The sequence below is a fragment of the Pseudophryne corroboree genome, chromosome 10, assembly GCF_028390025.1.
Source record: "Pseudophryne corroboree isolate aPseCor3 chromosome 10, aPseCor3.hap2, whole genome shotgun sequence".
Taxonomy (NCBI): domain Eukaryota; kingdom Metazoa; phylum Chordata; class Amphibia; order Anura; family Myobatrachidae; genus Pseudophryne; species Pseudophryne corroboree.
Window position 1 is genome coordinate 332271586 of NC_086453.1, and position 19455 is coordinate 332291040.

Below are 19455 nucleotides of genomic sequence, written 5' to 3' on the forward strand. Positions count from 1 at the left end.
GGAAATTATGGTTATTGAGATTAATAATAATATAGGATCAAAATTACCCCCAAATTCTATGTTTTAAGCTGTTTTTGAGGGGTTTTTGAAAAAAACAACACCCGAATCCAAAACACATTCGAATCCGCCAAAAAATTTTAAGAGAGGTTTTGCCAAAACGCTTTCCGAATCCAAAACACGGCCATGAGTGCAAAACTAAAACACAAAACACAAAAAATTTCCAGTGCACATCACTAATATATATATACAGTTGTGCTCATAAGTTTACATATCCTAGCAGAATTTGTGATTTTCTGGCCATTTGTCAGAGAATATGAATGATAACTCACAAACTTTTCTTTCACTCATGGTCAGTGGTTGGGTGAAGCCATTTATTGTCAAACAACTGTGTTTACTCTTTTTAAATCATAATGACAACAGAAACTGCCCAAATGACCCTGATCAAAAGTTTACATACCCCAGTTCTTAATACCGTGTATTGCCCCCTTTAACATCAGTGACAGCTTGAAGTCTTTTGTGGTAGTTGTGGATGAGGCTCTCTATTTTCTCAGATGCTGCCCATTCTTCTTGGCAAAATGCCTCCAGTTCCTGTAAATTCTTGGGCTGTCTTGCATGAACTGCACGTTTGAGATCTCCCCAGAGTGGCTCAATGATATTGAGGTCAGGAGACTGAGATGGCCACTCCAGAACCTTCACTGTAGCCAATGACAGGTCGACTTGGCCTTGAGTTTTGGATCATTGTCATGTTGGAAAGTCCAAGTATGTCCCATGCACAGCTTCCGGGCTGATGAGTGCAAATTATCCTCCAGTATTTTCTTATAACATGCTGCATTCATCTTGCCATTAATTTTGACCAAGTTTCCAGTGCCTTTGTAGCTCACACATCCCCAAAACATCAGCGATCCACCTCCGTGTTTCAAAGTAGGAATGGTGTACCTTTCATCATAGGCCTTGTTGACTCCTCTCCAAATGTAACGTTTATGGTTGTGGCCAAAAAGTTTAATTTTGGTCTCATCACTCCAAATGATTTTGTTCCAGAAGTTTTGAGGCTTGTCTCTGTGCTGTTTGGAGTATTGTAAGCGGGATGCTTTGTGGCGTTTGCGTAGTAATGGCTTTCTTCTGGTGATTTGACCATGCAGCCCATTTTTCTTCAAATGCCTCCAAATGCCTCCTTATTGTGCATCTTGAAACAACCACACCACTTTTTTTCAGAGAATCCTGTATTGCAGCTGAAGTTATTTGTGGATTTTTCTTTGCATCCTGAACAATTTTCCTGGCAGTTGTGGCTGAAATTTTTGTTGGTCTACCTGACCGTGATTTGGTTTCCACAGAATCCCTAATTTTCCACTTCTTAATTAGAGTTTGAACACTGCTGATTGGCATTCTCAATTGCTTGGATATCTTTTTATATCCATTTCCTGTTTTATATAGTTCAATTACCTTTTCCCGCAGATCCTTTGACAATTCTTTTGCTTTCCCCATGACTCAGAATCCAGACACGTCAGTGCAGCACTGGATGAAAGATGCAATGGTCTTTCAGGAGTCCAGAAACTCACTGACCTTTTATACACACACACACACACACACACACACACACACACACACACACACACACACACACACACACACACACTGATTACAAGCAAACAGATCACAGGTGAGGATGGTTACCTTTAGTAGCCATTCAAACCCGTTTGTGTCAACTTATGTGCATGTTATCAGGCCAAAATTTCCAGGGTATGTAAACTTTTGATCAGGGTCATTTGGGTAGTTTCTGTTGTCATTATGATTTAAAAAGAGTAAACACAGTTGTTTGACAATAAATGCCTTCACCCAACCACTAACCATGAGTGAAAGAAAAGTTTGTGAGTTATCATTCATATTCTCTGACAAATGGCCAGAAAATCACAAATTCTGCTAGGGTATGTAAACTTATGAGCACAACTGTATATATATATATATATATATATATATATATATATATATATACACTGCTCAAAAAAATAAAGGGAACACTTAAACAACACAATGTAACTCAGAGTCAATCACAGTTCTGTGAAGTCAAACTGTCCACTTAAGAAGCAACACTGATTGACAATCAATTTCACATGCTGTTGTGCAAATGGAATATACAACAGGTGGAAATTATAGGCAATTAGCAAGACACCCCCAATAAAAGAGTTGTTCTGCAGGTGGTGACCACAGACCACTTTTCAGCTCCTATGCTTTCTGGCTGATGTTTTGGTCACTTTTGAAAGCTGGCGGTGCTTTCACTCTAGTGGTAGCATGAGACGGAGTCTACAACCCACACAAGTGGCTCAGGTAGTGCAGCTCATCCAGGATGGCACATCAATGCGAGCTGTGGCAAGAAGGTTTGCTGTGTCTGTCAGCGTAGTGTCCAGAGCATGGAGGCGCTACCAGGAGACAGGCCAGTACATCAGGAGATATGAAGGAGGCTGTAGGAGGGCAACAACCCAGCAGCAGGACCGCTACCTCCGCCTTTGTGCAAGGAGGAACAGGAGGAGCACTGCCAGCAAGCCACAAATGTGCATGTGTCTACTCAAACGATCAGAAACAGACTCCATGAGGGTGGTATGAGGGCCCGACATCCAGGTGGGGGTTGTGCTTACAGCCCAACAACGTGCAGGACGTTTGGCATTTGCCAGAGAACACCAAGATTGGCAAATTCGCCACTGGTGCCCTGTGCTCTTCACAAATGAAAGCAGGTTCTCACTGAGCACATGTGACAGATATGACAGAGTCTGGAGACGCCAAGGAGAATGTACTGCTGCCTGCAACATCCTCCAGCATGACCGGTTTGGCAGTGGATCAGTAATGGTGTGGGGTGGCATTTCTTTGGGGGGCCGCACAGCCCTCCATGTGCTCGCCAGAGGTAGCCTGACTGCCATTAGGTACCAAGATGAGATCCTCAGACCCCTTGTGAGACCATATGCAGGTGCGGTTGGCCCTGGGTTCCTCCTAATGCAAGACAATGGTAGACCTCATGTGGCTGGAGTGTGTCAGCAGTTCCTGCAAGTCGTAGTGTGTTTTTCCACTTTCATTTTGAGTGTGACTCCAAATCCAGACCTCCATGGTTTAATAAATGTGATAATTTTTTGTGTGATTTTGTTGTCAGCACATTCAACTATGTAAAGTATTTAATAAGAATATTTCATTCATTCAGATCTAGGATGTGTTATTTTAGTGTTCCCTTTATTTTTTTGAGTAGTGTATGTATATATATATATATATATATATATATATATAAAATTGTTTTGTGAGTTTTTTTATGAGTTTAAAATATATATTTTATGTACTCATACACTAGGGGTACAGATGTAGGGCCTCATTCAGGTTGCGATCCAACTTAGCAGAATTTGCAATCCTTACTGAATTAGGCCCTAAATCTGGCCCCCTAGAGCCACATGGGGCGAGATAACCAGTGCGACTGAGCCATTCATAAAGGTGTAGCATGCAATCTTTTTTTTACCATGGTGACCATTTATTACCATAGTGACACTCATTGCGCCATGCACTGTGTAAGGGGGCATGGCCCAAGAGGAGCGGGCATGTCTTTTGTGTCCTGGACCTCGTTTTCGTCACTCCAGTAGATGCGGACGGCCACCGGAGACAGCTGTGGTTGCAGTGCTCTATAGGAGGAGCCGAGTGCTTCAGGCATTGTTACATGCAACACCCGGCTCCTGTCAGTGAGCAGGAACTGGCATTTTGGTGTCACCCCTCGGCGGGTGACACCCTGGTGCGGCCCGCACCACCTGCACCCCAGTTATGATGCCACTGGTCAGAATCGCCCCCATAGACTTTGTTTGCAAACTGGTTTACTTATTTATGCATATCCAATACAAGTTCCATCTAGCCCTGGCATGGTTTTCCCTATAGATTGTAAGCTTGCGAGCAGGGCCTTCCTACCTCTATGTCTGTCTGTCTTTCCCCAGTTTTGTTCTATAACTGTTGTTCTAATTGTACAGCGCAACGGAATATGCTGCGCTATATAAGAAACTGCTAATAGATAAATAATTAATGTACTGAACAGCAGGGGTAATTTTTTTCAGCCCAAGCTAAAAGTTTGGTATTTACTGAAACTGGGTTTACCTTTAAATAGAAGGATGTTTAGGCAGATACGTTACCTGTATCCATCTGTGACTTTAATATATGTAAATATGTGAGACCAATCAAACTCTCCTGTACGCTTGTTAATCCATCGGTTCAGTTCCATGATGCATTTCTCAGCGCACTTCAGCACAAGGATCTGTTTGAAAAACCGATTGGCTGTATGGAGATGATGAATGAAGGCTCCATTACTGATGTCAATCAAAAGGTCTCCTTTAATGTGACCTACAGGGAAGATTACAGTGATAGCAAAGTGTAAGATGTTATTTAGCATTATTCTCCAATGGGTAAGCAATTGCCTTACAATACAACACTCCTGGGGAGATTTACTAAGAGTCGATTTCAATCAATTTCACTTTTTTTGTTAATGCCACGATTTTGCTGATCGAAAATTTACTAAGGGCCAAATTGCATGTAAAACATGTGTCAACCTCGACCTCATAGACCAAATCACTGCACATTACCATCAGAACAAACATTGGGCCTAATTCAGACTGGATGGCTGCAGCGGCAGCAGTAGTCTGAAGCCTTTTGTGGAGTGCACCCGCGCAGCAAGCAAACTGTGCATGTTCCCCCACGGGGGCCTAGTGAGATGCTAAAAGCATCTCAGGGCTGCGATTGCCTCTGCCTGTTTGACAGTGACATCACACGCAGCCGCTGCGACCTGGGACGTGATGGGTAGCCGATTACCAGTGCAGCACTGGCAGGGAGCTACTCAGAAGGCGCAAAATCATCGCCGCTGTGCAATGCTTTTGTACCCTTGTGGGGATGAGGGTGGTAGGGCCTGACATGTGGGCAGACTAGACCTGTGCTGGGCATCCCCCTGCATTTCTGAGAATCTGATCATAGATTTGCTAAATTTAGCACATCTACGATCAGCTCTGAATCACCCCCATTGTCAAAATGACATTGGCACCAATGCAAATTGCAAATTTACTAACAATCATATTAGTGAAATCACTGAAACTGACACCAAATCGCACCTCAATGCACCAAATCAATGCACTTGCTTTTAGCAAGCGTGTTTGGTGGTAAGTCTGCTTGAATCAGTGAGATCTGTGCATGCTTTTGTGTTTTAAGTTTAATAAAAACTTACATTTAAAAAAACATAGCATTAGGTCCCCTCACAAAAGCGTAACCAGCACCTGGCTCTGTGAAACGGTCCTGGTTTAGGAAATACAGATAAAGGGGGATGAGGATGCGTAGAGGTTCCCCATATTTCCAGCTACTAGCACAGGGCTCTTACTGGGGGTAGGGGAATGGGACAAGGTGAGTATACTGTCAATGGAGCATGTGTACTGTCTTTATTTTAATATTTATTTTAAAGAGTGACTATAGTACCTGTAGACATTGAATGACCCGCATGCTGGTTCTTGTGGTTCTCCAAGTACAGGCATGCCGGAGAGGCTTGCTGGGTACTGTAGTCTTTCCTTAAAAGACAATATTCTACATTTAACAGAAAGATGTAAACTCGGCACCAACAGCCCAGGGGTTTCCGGTGATAGACCTGGTCCTCTGAGTGCATTAAATAGGGGGGGGGGGGGACCTAAATTGAGGGGGCCTCACCATCCTAGGAAACCCTGGCCTTACTAGTAGGGGGATTAATCTTTTGGCTGTGATGACCCGAATAAACATGGCTATGGCATTAATAACCACACACACACACACACACACACACACACACACACACACACACACACACACACACACACACTCCAGTAAGAGCCATGTTCTGGTTGTTGGAAACATGGGAGGCCTCTATTCTTTTTTTCCCCCATATTTCTGTAACCAGGACCAGCTCAAGAGCCCAGTGCTGGTTCTATTGAAGTACTGGGGACCTCCATGCCATTTCCCCTAATGTATTTCCTAAACTAATACCGTCTCACAGAGCCCATTGCTGGTTATGCTTTTGTGGGGGGACCCAATGCCATTTGTTTTCACAAATGTAACTCTTTAATACACTCAATACTAGAGATGAGCGGGTTCGGTTCCTCGGAATCCGAACCCGCCCGAACTTCATTTTTTTTTACACGGGGCCGAGCGACTCGGATCTTCCCGCCTTGCTCGGTTAACCCGAGCGCGCCCGAACGTCATCATCCCGCTGTCGGATTCTCGCGAGGCTCGGATTCTATCGCGAGACTCGGATTCTATATAAGGAGCCGCGCGTCGCCGCCATTTTCACACGTGCATTGAGATTCATAGGGAGAGGACGTGGCTGGCGTCCTCTCCGTTTATAGAGAAGAGAGTGAGACTAGAGTAGAGAGAGACACAGTAGTAATTTTGGGGAGCATTAGGAGGAGTACTACTACTTGCTGAAGTGATAGATAGATAGATAGATAGATAGATAGATAGATAGATAGATAGATAGATAGTGTGACTGTATAATGTATATCTGACTTGTGGGGGAGACACTGACAGTGGGGAGCAGTTAGAGTCTGAGAGCAGGACTCAGGAGTACATATAACGTACAGTGCACACTTTTGCTGCCAGAGTGCCACACTGCCATTGTGACCACACTGACCACCAGTATAATATATATTGTGATTGTCTGCTTAGGAGTACTACTTGCAAGTTGCTGATAGTGTGACCAGTAACCTGACCACCAGTTTAATAATCACCACCAGTTTAATATATATATATATATATATATATATATATATATAATTGTATATAATATGTATATAATATTGTATACCACCTACCCGTTTTTTTTTTCTTTCTTCTTCTTTATACATACTACTATAGTAGCTTACTGTAGCAGTCTGCGGTGCTGCTGAGCTGACAGTGTCCAGCAGGTCCGTCATCAGTCATTACATAATAAATATATATACCTGTCCGGCTGCAGTACTAATGATATTATATATATATATATTGATTTCATCTCATTATCATCCAGTCTATATTAGCAGCAGACACAGTACGGTAGTCCACGGCTGTAGCTACCTCTGTGTCGGCAGTCGCTCGTCCATCCATAATTGTATACCACCTACCCGTGGTTTTTTTTTTTCTTTCTTCTTTATACATACTACTATAGTAGCTTACTGTAGCAGTCTGCGGTGCTGCTGAGCTGACAGTGTCCAGCAGGTCCGTCATCAGTCATTACATAATAAATATATCTACCTGTCCGGCTGCAGTACTAGTGTGATATTATATATATATATATTGATTTCATCTCATTATCATCCAGTCTATATTAGCAGCAGACACAGTACGGTAGTCCACGGCTGTAGCTACCTCTGTGTCGGCAGTCGCTCGTCCATCCATAATTGTATACCACCTACCCGTGGTTTTTTTTTTCTTTCTTCTTTATACATACTACTATAGTAGCTTACTGTAGCAGTCTGCGGTGCTGCTGAGCTGACAGTGTCCAGCAGGTCCGTCATCAGTCATTACATAATAAATATATCTACCTGTCCGGCTGCAGTACTAGTGTGATATTATATATATATATATATATTGATTTCATCTCATTATCATCCAGTCTATATTAGCAGCAGACACAGTACGGTAGTCCACGGCTGTAGCTACCTCTGTGTCGGCAGTCGCTCGTCCATCCATAATTGTATACCACCTACCCGTGTTTGTTTGTTTTTTTTTCTTTCTTCTTTATACATACTACTATAGTAGCTTACTGTAGCAGTCTGCGGTGCTGCTGAGCTGACAGTGTCCAGCAGGTCCGTCATCAGTCATTACATAATAAATATATCTACCTGTCCGGCTGCAGTACTAGTGTGATATTATATATATATATATTGATTTCCTCTCATTATCATCCAGTCTATATACGCAGCAGACACAGTACGGTAGTCCACGGCTGTAGCTACCTCTGTGTCGGCAGTCGCTCGTCCATCCATAATTGTATACCACCTACCCGTGGTTTTTTTTTTTCTTTCTTCTTTATACATACTACTATAGTAGCTTACTGTAGCAGTCTGCGGTGCTGCTGAGCTGACAGTGTCCAGCAGGTCCGTCATCAGTCATTACATAATAAATATATATACCTGTCCGGCTGCAGTACTAGTGATATTATATATATATATATGTATTGATTTCATCTCATTATCATCCAGTCTATATTAGCAGCAGACACAGTACGGTAGTCCACGGCTGAAGCTACCTCTGTGTCGGCAGTCGCTGGTCCATCCATAAGTATACTAGTATCCATCCATCTCCATTGTTTACCTGAGGTGCCTTTTAGTTGTGCCTATTAAAATATGGAGAACAAAAATGTTGAGGTTCCAAAATTAGGGAAAGATCAAGATCCACTTCCACCTCGTGCTGAAGCTGCTGCCACTAGTCATGGCCGAGACGATGAAATGCCAGCAACGTCGTCTGCCAAGGCCGATGCCCAATGTCATAGTACAGAGCATGTAAAATCCAAAACACCAAATATCAGTAAAAAAAGGACTCCAAAATCTAAAATAAAATTGTCGGAGGAGAAGCGTAAACTTGCCAATATGCCATTTACCACACGGAGTGGCAAGGAACGGCTGAGGCCCTGGCCTATGTTCATGGCTAGTGGTTCAGCTTCACATGAGGATGGAAGCACTCAGCCTCTCGCTAGAAAAATGAAAAGACTCAAGCTGGCAAAAGCACCGCAAAGAACTGTGCGTTCTTCGAAATCCCAAATCCACAAGGAGAGTCCAATTGTGTCGGTTGCGATGCCTGACCTTCCCAACACTGGACGTGAAGAGCATGCGCCTTCCACCATTTGCACGCCCCCTGCAAGTGCTGGAAGGAGCACCCGCAGTCCAGTTCCTGATAGTCAGATTGAAGATGTCAGTGTTGAAGTACACCAGGATGAGGAGGATATGGGTGTTGCTGGCGCTGGGGAGGAAATTGACAAGGAGGATTCTGATGGTGAGGTGGTTTGTTTAAGTCAGGCACCCGGGGAGACACCTGTTGTCCGTGGGAGGAATATGGCCGTTGACATGCCTGGTGAAAATACCAAAAAAATCAGCTCTCCGGTGTGGAAGTATTTCAACAGAAATGCGGACAACATTTGTCAAGCCGTGTGTTGCCTTTGTCAAGCTGTAATAAGTAGGGGTAAGGACGTTAACCACCTCGGAACATCCTCCCTTATACGTCACCTGCAGCGCATTCATAATAAGTCAGTGACAAGTTCAAAAACTTTGGGCGACAGCGGAAGCAGTCCACTGACCAGTAAATCCCTTCCTCTTGTAACCAAGCTCACGCAAACCACCCCACCAACTCCCTCAGTGTCAATTTCCTCCTTCCCCAGGAATGCCAATAGTCCTGCAGGCCATGTCACTGGCAATTCTGACGATTCCTCTCCTGCCTGGGATTCCTCCGATGCATCCTTGCGTGTAACGCCTACTGCTGCTGGCGCTGCTGTTGTTGCTGCTGGGAGTCGATGGTCATCCCAGAGGGGAAATCGTAAGACCACTTTTACTACTTCCACCAAGCAATTGACTGTCCAACAGTCCTTTGCGAGGAAGATGAAATATCACAGCAGTCATCCTGCTGCAAAGCGGATAACTGAGGCCTTGGCATCCTGGGTGGTGAGAAACGTGGTTCCGGTATCCATCATTACTGCAGAGCCAACTAGAGACTTGTTGGAGGTACTGTGTCCCCGGTACCAAATACCATCTAGGTTCCATTTCTCTAGGCAGGCGATACCGAAAATGTACACAGACCTCAGAAAAAGAGTCACCAGTGTCCTAAAAAATGCAGCTGTACCCAATGTCCACTTAACCACGGACATGTGGACAAGTGGAGCAGGGCAGGGTCAGGACTATATGACTGTGACAGCCCACTGGGTAGATGTATGGACTCCCGCCGCAAGAACAGCAGCGGCGGCACCAGTAGCAGCATCTCGCAAACGCCAACTCTTTCCTAGGCAGGCTACGCTTTGTATCACCGGTTTCCAGAATACGCACACAGCTGAAAACCTCTTACGGCAACTGAGGAAGATCATCGCGGAATGGCTTACCCCAATTGGACTCTCCTGTGGATTTGTGGCATCGGACAACGCCAGCAATATTGTGTGTGCATTAAATCTGGGCAAATTCCAGCACGTCCCATGTTTTGCACTTACCTTGAATTTGGTGGTGCAGAATTTTTTAAAAAACGACAGGGCGTGCAAGAGATGCTGTCGGTGGCCAGAAGAATTGCGGGACACTTTCGGCGTACAGGCACCACGTACAGAAGACTGGAGCAACACCAAAAACGCCTGAACCTGCCCTGCCATCATCTGAAGCAAGAAGTGGTAACGAGGTGGAATTCAACCCTATATATGCTTCAGAGGTTGGAGGAGCAGCAAAAGGCCATTCACGCCTATACAATTCAGCACGATATAGGAGGTGGAATGCACCTGTCTCAAGCGCAGTGGAGAATGATTTCAACGTTGTGCAAGGTTCTGCTGCCCTTTGAACTTGCCACACGTGAAGTCAGTTCAGACACTGCCAGCCTGAGTCAGGTCATTCCCCTCATCAGGCTTTTGCAGAAGAAGCTGGAGACATTGAAGGAGGAGCTAACACGGAGCGATTCCGCTAGGCATGTGGGACTTGTGGATGGAGCCCTTAATTCGCTTAACAAGGATTCACGGGTGGTCAATCTGTTGAAATCAGAGCACTACATTTTGGCCACCGTGCTCGATCCTAGATTTATAACCAACCTTGGATCTCTCTTTCCGGCAGACACAAGTCTGCTGGGGTTCAAAGACCTGCTGGTGAGAAAATTGTCAAGTCAAGCGGAACGCGACCTGTCAACATCTCCTCCTTCACATTCTCCCGCAACTGGGGGTGCGAGGAAAAGGCTCATAATTCCGAGCCCACCCGCTGGCGGTGATGCAGGGCAGTCTGGAGCGACTGCTGATGCTGACATCTGGTCCGGACTGAAGGACCTGTCAACGATTACGGACATGTCGTCTACTGTCACTGCATATGATTCTCTCCCCATTGAAAGAATGGTGGAGGATTATATGAGTGACCGCATCCAAGTAGGCACGTCACACAGTCCGTACTTATACTGGCAGGAAAAAGAGGCAATTTGGAGGCCCTTGCACAAACTGGCTTTATTCTACCTAAGTTGCCCTCCCACAAGTGTGTACTCCGAAAGAGTGTTTAGTGCCGCCGCTCACCTTGTCAGCAATCGGCGTACGAGGTTACTTCCAGAAAATGTGGAGAAGATGATGTTCATTAAAATGAATTATAATCAATTCCTCCGTGGAGACATTGACCAGCAGCAATTGCCTCCACAAAGTACACAGGGAGCTGAGATGGTGGATTCCAGTGGGGACGAATTGATAATCTGTGAGGAGGGGGATGTACACGGTGATATATCGGAGGATGATGATGAGGTGGACATCTTGCCTCTGTAGAGCCAGTTTGTGCAAGGAGAGATTAATTGCTTCTTTTTTGGTGGGGGTCCAAACCAACCCGTCATTTCAGTCACAGTCGTGTGGCAGACCCTGTCACTGAAATGATGGGTTGGTTAAAGTGTGCATGTCCTGTTTATACAACATAAGGGTGGGTGGGAGGGCCCAAGGACAATTCCATCTTGCACCTCTTTTTTCTTTAATTTTTCTTTGCGTCATGTGCTGTTTGGGGAGTGTTTTTTGGAAGGGCCATCCTGCGTGACACTGCAGTGCCACTCCTAGATGGGCCAGGTGTTTGTGTCGGCCACTAGGGTCGCTTATCTTACTCACACAGCTACCTCATTGCGCCTCTTTTTTTCTTTGCGTCATGTGCTGTTTGGGGAGTGTTTTTTGGAAGGGCCATCCTGCGTGACACTGCAGTGCCACTCCTAGATGGGCCCGGTGTTTGTGTCGGCCACTAGGGTCGCTTATCTTACTCACACAGCTACCTCATTGCGCCTCTTTTTTTCTTTGCGTCATGTGCTGTTTGGGGAGTGTTTATTGGAAGGGCCATCCTGCGTGACACTGCAGTGCCACTCCTAGATGGGCCAGGTGTTTGTGTCGGCCACTAGGGTCGCTTATCTTACTCACACAGCTACCTCATTGCGCCTCTTTTTTTCTTTGCGTCATGTGCTGTTTGGGGAGTGTTTTTTGGAAGGGCCATCCTGCGTGACACTGCAGTGCCACTCCTAGATGGGCCCGGTGTTTGTGTCGGCCACTAGGGTCGCTTATCTTACTCACACAGCTACCTCATTGCGCCTCTTTTTTTCTTTGCGTCATGTGCTGTTTGGGGAGTGTTTATTGGAAGGGCCATCCTGCGTGACACTGCAGTGCCACTCCTAGATGGGCCCGGTGTTTGTGTCGGCCACTAGGGTCGCTTATCTTACTCACACAGCTACCTCATTGCGCCTCTTTTTTTCTTTGCGTCATGTGCTGTTTAGGGAGTGTTTTTTGGAAGGGCCATCCTGCGTGACACTGCAGTGCCACTCCTAGATGGGCCCGGTGTTTGTGTCGGCCACTAGGGTCGCTTATCTTACTCACACAGCTACCTCTTTGCGCCTCTTTTTTTCTTTGCGTCATGTGCTTTTTAGGGAGTGTTTTTTGGAAGGGCCATCCTGCGTGACACTGCAGTGCCACTCCTAGATGGGCCCGGTGTTTGTGTCGGCCACTAGGGTCGCTTAGCTTAGTCATCCAGCGACCTCGGTGCAAATTTTAGGACTAAAAATAATATTGTGAGGTGTGAGGTATTCAGAATAGACTGAAAATGAGTGGAAATTATGGTTTTTGAGGTTAATAATACTTTGGGATAAAAATGACCCCCAAATTCTATGATTTAAGCTGTTTTTTAGTGTTTTTTGAAAAAAACACCCGAATCCAAAACACACCCGAATCCGACAAAAAAAATTCGGTGAGGTTTTGCCAAAACGCGGTCGAACCCAAAACACGGCCGCGGAACCGAACCCAAAACCAAAACACAAAACCCGAAAAATTTCAAGTGCACATCTCTACTCAATACACAAAAGTCTGCACAGATCTCACAGGCTTATCACCACACTCGCTGCTTTATCGCAGCTAAATTCCCGCCTCGCAGCACTCCACAAATCGACTCAATACACAATTGAAAGACAAGTTGGCAGCCAAAATGATTCTTAGTAAATGTGCAATTTGTGGCGCAAAAAGCTTTGGCCATAAGGGGCGATCACTAATCACACCCAAAAAAGATGATTAGTAAATTTTCCCTGATATTCTTATTTTAATGTATGAGGACTATAAATACTTATCCCAGCAGCATTTCTACGACCTGGGGATGAATCCACAATATAAACCTGTATAAAACATGTAGGCTTAGATAATGTATCACTGAAATTCACAATTCTTACAATAATTTAAATAATCATATATATTACAAAATCATTATACCCCAGTATTGCATGCAGGGGGAGGGGGGCGGTATCTGGGTACCCAGAACCCCCCTTTCCCCAATGGATAATTTTTTTTTTACAGAGATGGAGACAGCCTTTTCTCCGTCTCTGCACCAGCCTTAGACCCGCAGCCGCAGTCAGTGCGGCCTGGTCACTTCCGACTCATCTGTCAGCGGTTCCACATCATGAGGCTTTCATATCCATCCTACCTGTCAGCGGTTCCACATCAGGAGGCTTTCATATCCATGCTACCTGTCAGCGGTTCCACATCAGGAGGCTTTCATATCCATGCTACCTGACACAGAGTGCTGACAGCTAAACACAGGCAGTGGCCAGGTGCTGCGTAGTGATCACAGCTACGAGCAAGGAGAGAGAGGGAGGATATGCACCGCCACAGTGGGGAGGATGGAAGCTCTGTGTGTAAGTTTGATGTATTGGTATGCACTGTGTTTGTATGTATGTGTAGATGTGTGTATGTAAAGTATGTATGTATATATATATATATATATATATATATATATATATAGTTCCCAGAAGAATGGCACTGGAAGCTGTTTCAATTGCAGTAAAACCTGTATTTAACTAGAGATGAGCAGGTTCGGTTTTCTGAGAACTGAACCCCCCCGAACATTACGTCCCGCGAACACGGATCCGAGTCTGTCTCGGGACTTCCCACCAGACTTGGAAACCAAAACGAGGCAAATCGTCATCCCAGAGGGGAAGTTGGAAGACCACTTGTACTACTTCAAGTAAGCAATTGACTGTCCAACAGTCCTTTGCGAGGAAGATGAAATGTGTCAGCAGTAACCCTGTTGCAAAGCAATTAGTGCAGTGGGATTTAGACAGTTGATGAACGTACTGTGTCCCCGGTACCAAATCCCATCTAGATTCCACTTCACTAGGAAAGCGATTCCACCCTTATGTTGTATAAACAGGGCATGCACACTTTAACAAACCAATAATTTCAGTGACAGGGTCTGCCACACGACTGTTGCTGAAATGATTGGATTGTTTGGGCCACCACAAAAAAGAAGCAATTAATCCCCCCACCAAAAAAGAAGCAATTCATCTCTCCTTGCACAAACTGGCTCTACAGAGGCAAGATGTCGTCCTCATCCTCATCCTCCGATTCCTAACCCCTTTCAGTGTGTGCATCCTCCTCCTCACAGAGTATTAATTCTCCCCCACTCTAATCCACCATCACAGGTCCCTGTGTACTTTCTAGGGACAATTACTGGTAAAAGTCTTCCTGGAGGATTTTATAATTCATTTTTATGAACATCATCTTCTCCACAATTTGTTGAAGTAACCTCCTATGCCGATCGCTGACAAGGTGACTGGCTGCACTAAACACTCTTTCAGAGTACATACTGGAGTAGGGAAACTTAGGTAAAATAAATCCAGTTTGTGCAAGGGCGTCCAAAATGACTCTTTATACTGCCAGTATACATACGGACTGTCTGACATTCCTACTTGGATGCTTTGACTGACATAATCCTCCACCATTCTTTCAATGGTGGCAGCATCATATGCAGTGACAGTACACATGTCAGTAATCGTTGGCAGGTCCTTTAGTCTGGACCAGATGTCAACACTTGCTCCTGACTGCCCTTCAACACCGCCAGCGGGTGGACTAGGAAATGTTATCCTTTTACTCGCAGCCCCAGTTGCAGGAGAAAATTAAGGAGGAGCTGGTGATGGGTCACATTCCGCATGAGTTGACAATTATCTCACCAGCAGGTCTTTGCACCTCTGAAGACTTGTGTATTCTGGAAAGAGAGATTTAACGTAGGCTTTAAACCTAGGAGCGAGCATGGTGGCAAAAATGTAGTGCTCTGATTTCAACATATTGACCACCCTTGAATCCTGGCATAGCGAATTAAGGGCTCTATCCACAAGTCCCACATACTTAGCAGAATCGTTCCATCTTAGCTCCTCCTTCTCTTTTTTTTCCATTATGTGCTCTTTGGGCCTAGTTTTTAAAACTGCCATCCTGTTTGCCACTGCAGTGCCACTCCTAGATGGGCCAGGTGTTTGTGCCACCCAGTTGTGTCTATAAGCTTAGTCATACAGTGATCTAGGTGCACCTCTTTTTTTTCTTTGCATTATATGCTCTTTGGGGCCTAGTTTTTAAAACTGCCATTCTGTCTGAAACAGCAGTACCACTCCTAGATGGGCCAGGTGTTTGTGCCACCCACTTGTGTGGCTTAGCTTAGTCATCCAGCTACCTTGTTGCAACCTTTTGGCCTAAAAACAATATTATGAGGTGTGAGGTGTTCAGAATAGACTGGAAATGAGTGGAAATTAATGTTATTGAGGTTAATAATAACGTAGGATCAAATGACCCCCGAATTCTGTGATTTTAGCTGTTTTTATGTTTTTTTTCAAAAATCCTCCAGATCCAAAACACGAAAGGGTGGCTTTGGCAAAACCAATACAGATCCAAAACCAAAACACAAAACTCGAAAAGTGCCCACCGCACATCTCTACTGTATATTTAACACACAATGTTTTGGAGTGAACACCCCAACGTCAGGACCATACAAGTATTTGTATGGTCCTGATGGCGGGGCATTTGCTCTGAAATGTTGCATGTTAAATACAGTTGTTACTGCAATTAAAACGGCTTCCAGAGCTGTTCTTCTGGGAAATATGTATGCTGCTGTTCTGGCACGGAGGCAAGCTGTCTGTTACACAGTGAGTGCGGGCTGCTGTGGAACTGTGTGTATATATATTGTCAAAGTCAAAAAATATTGTAGTACACACATCTCATACAAACAACACACACATGCCCGCTGCGCGTGCACTTGTTCCGCCGTGCGTGCACATATCTGCAATTTGCGTATGGTCGCTCCAGCGGTCTTGCGCGTGGTATGGGTATTTAAGGCGGGATTTGCCTTTGCATGATAGGAAGGGACAGACTAAGGATATAAGGTGGTGTCTGGTATACAGCTGTAGGGTATTTTAAGGGTAACATTCCGGTGTTGGTTAGAGGAAGATCGCATGTTCCTGCGTATAGTTATGTGCAGAAGTAGAATATAGATACAAACTGTATTTACTGTATATTATGTATGCGGCGGGAATCCAAAGGAGCCCACCCACAAGAGCAGTTGAGAAAGACATCGCCCACCTTTTCAAATCAACCTATGACCTCTCCTGTAGCCATTTACTCTGTTGTATTGTAGTGTATAAATTGTATTGTTAACCCCCTTTCAGATATATACTCTGTGGTGTCAGAACCCAGTGTTTAACTACAAATTGGTGTTGTGTCCTCTTTTCCCTGCTAGGGTTTAAAGTGTATTATATTACCTAACTGTATAAGGTTTAAAAGAGTATTGATAAGGTGTGTACGCGCTGTGGGTACTTTGTACCATCAGCGCTGCATACGGTTTAAGGTATAACATCATTGCAGTGCTTTGCCGCATAAGGTTTAATGTGTAATAGCATCATTGTAGTGCCTTGCTGCATAAGGTTTAAAGTATAACTCTGGGTGTGTGCGCGCTGTGTGTACTTTGTACCCCCAGTGCGGTGTTTGTACGCTAAGTCCATACAAGGTACGGGACTCTGTACGCAAATAGCGTACAAAGTACGTAGAGTGCATATTAAGTCTAGCGGCCGCAGCGGCTCCATGGTAAAAGCGTGTTTAAAGGTATAGCTTTATGGTTTAAGATAATATCGACATTATCAATTGGGGGCATTGTCCGGTTTTTCCTCATACCCGCAGCCTAGCAGGTTAAAGCAGACTTTATGTATCAGCAAAGGGCGGACAGGTATCCTACGTGAACCTTTTCCTGGCCGTAGACTACACTGGTAAACCCTATCTTATTGCTGATTAGATGGTGTCTGCTTTGCATGGTTTGTAGGGATGCTGGTGGGACCCGTAAAGTAAATACGCAAAGCTATTTTAAAAATCTGTGAATTTCTATTTGGCGCCAAATGCGCACACAACACAAGCATACACCTGTACTTTGTATTTGTATACCTGCTCATATTGTTGCATAAATACTGATTACTAGATTCATTTAGACCTGTATGGAGAAATTTGTTGCTATTTAGTTAAAACATAGATTAAATATTAAGGAAGTAAATGTAAAACACAAATACAGTCTTGCCTAGTTAAACAGGTTTATACAGAAAGAAAATGTGTTGTGTTAAGTAAACGATTATAGGTAATATCGTTTACATTTATAGAAGTGTGGGATTTGTACTATTGCGGACGTAAGGTTTTTGTACACGTGTCTCGGACAAAGTACGGGACTGCGTACGCAACGTAAAGACATACGCACGGTCGCGTGTTTACACAACATGCGTACGGGTACGCCCGCTAAGTACAAATTACACAACAGCATTGTTTAGTTTAGGGGCGGAACAGTAGCCACGCTACAATAGCACAAATTGCTTGGTTTCCAAAATTTAGTTTAAATAAAACCTTTTTTACTGTATTACCTCTGGTACTAAGGCTGTTTATCTGAATGAAAGTTAATTTTCTGTACAGAAAAACCAAAGTGTATTTGAGTGAACAAACGTGAGTGAGCAAATAAAATAAAGGTTTTGTGGACCCAGTGAATTCGGGATCCCGTCGAGTGGTACACCAAAGTGAGTGGAGACTTGGTGGCGTGAGAATAGCTGACTCACGTTAATATAGATTGAAGTACAAAGGAGCAAGGTAGCAGAGTACCGCGGCCCAAGAGGTCAGCGAGGTTTAGAGTATCGCAGCCCAAGGGGTTAGCGAGGTTTACCCATATAGGATTGTTTTTGATACGCTCCGGCTGAGGTTTCGCAGCCTGAAAAATCGATTCCATTGGTCGCACGGCGGATAAGTAACAAGTACCTATACGCTGTGCGATTGGACCGCGCATTTGTGGGTGCAATATTTAACGCAACGTGATACCCTTTTTACGTGCTTTGCATAAAGTCGCGGTATCATTAGCGCTAGATATTGCATACGCAAGCATGATTTGTGTATAATAAAGGTTTAGGGAGTTTTTCGCTGGTCTCTCTCAGGAAATCTCCAACAACTTATATTTACTGGAAAGGGTAAGTTATTCCCAGATACTTCCAGTAAATAGAGGTTACACAGGGCCCTAGGTTGGGTACATTGCCTTCACTATCGACAGTGTATGGTAGTACTGGCCAACGTGGGCGTGAGTGGGTGAAAGCACTCGGAGAACTTTCACCGTTGCCTTATATTGAGTATTTTGGTAATTTTGTGGGATTAGCCAAAAGGACAATACCTGCAAAATATGGGGGCCAGTTGCTCAAGTAAGGGACGTTCAACCAGGTTTCAGGTTAACATTCCGCGGCCCAGGGGGTCGGCGAGGTACATAATGTGTGAGAAGCATGGACCACACACAGAAGTTTTTTGCAATGAATGGGAACGTATGACTGCGGAAGATAGCGAACCATTCCCTAAGGTAGGCAGTTTTGAACCAGAGGTGTTGCAGAATTTAAGGATTAGGATATGTCTGATAAAATCCCGAAAGCAAAGGATCAGACACACAACTGTTTAAATTTATGGCAGCAAGAGGGCGATATGCAAAGAGAATTAGCTCACGCAGCCGGTTCCAAACCTAGCAGGAAAATTATGGCAACCGCACCACCACCACCGTATATTGTAGGGGAGAAAGTGGCTACAGACAATGGCATATTGGTATCTGATAAAAGTATAGTTGATAAATGTACTAATGCTAACACGTGCAAGTTGTATCCCATTTTAAACTTTCCTCAGGACTGCGAGCAAGAAGATGAGCCCAGCACGATATCGGCACTCTCTCTAGCAGCCACCATAGAGAACACTCAGGTGGGCACGGCCCAACCAGTAAGATCAGTAGTAAGGCCCCCTAGCGGAGGGATAAGTGAGGTCGTGTCCATAGGTAAGTACGGTACCATACATTATGCAGAGACAATAGCACCTCAGATTGTGGAGTCAACTCAAAATTACGTAATTGAACTAAATCCAGTCAGGGTGATCGCAGTCCCCAATGGGAAGACTGATGCTAAGGGAGTCACTCCCATCAGAAACATTGC

The 19455-nt window shown here is 44.6% G+C and overlaps 1 protein-coding gene across 1 annotated transcript in view; it reads right to left on the bottom strand.

Moving 5' to 3' along the window:
- Positions 1 to 19455, bottom strand: part of LOC134965597 (nicotinamide N-methyltransferase-like) — a 108494-nt gene that overhangs the window by 32380 nt on the left and 56659 nt on the right. Inside the window, exon 2 of the mRNA XM_063941947.1 lies at positions 4146 to 4353. Within this exon, the coding sequence (XP_063798017.1) occupies positions 4146 to 4353 (208 nt within the window). The remainder of the gene's footprint in view (positions 1 to 4145; positions 4354 to 19455) is intronic.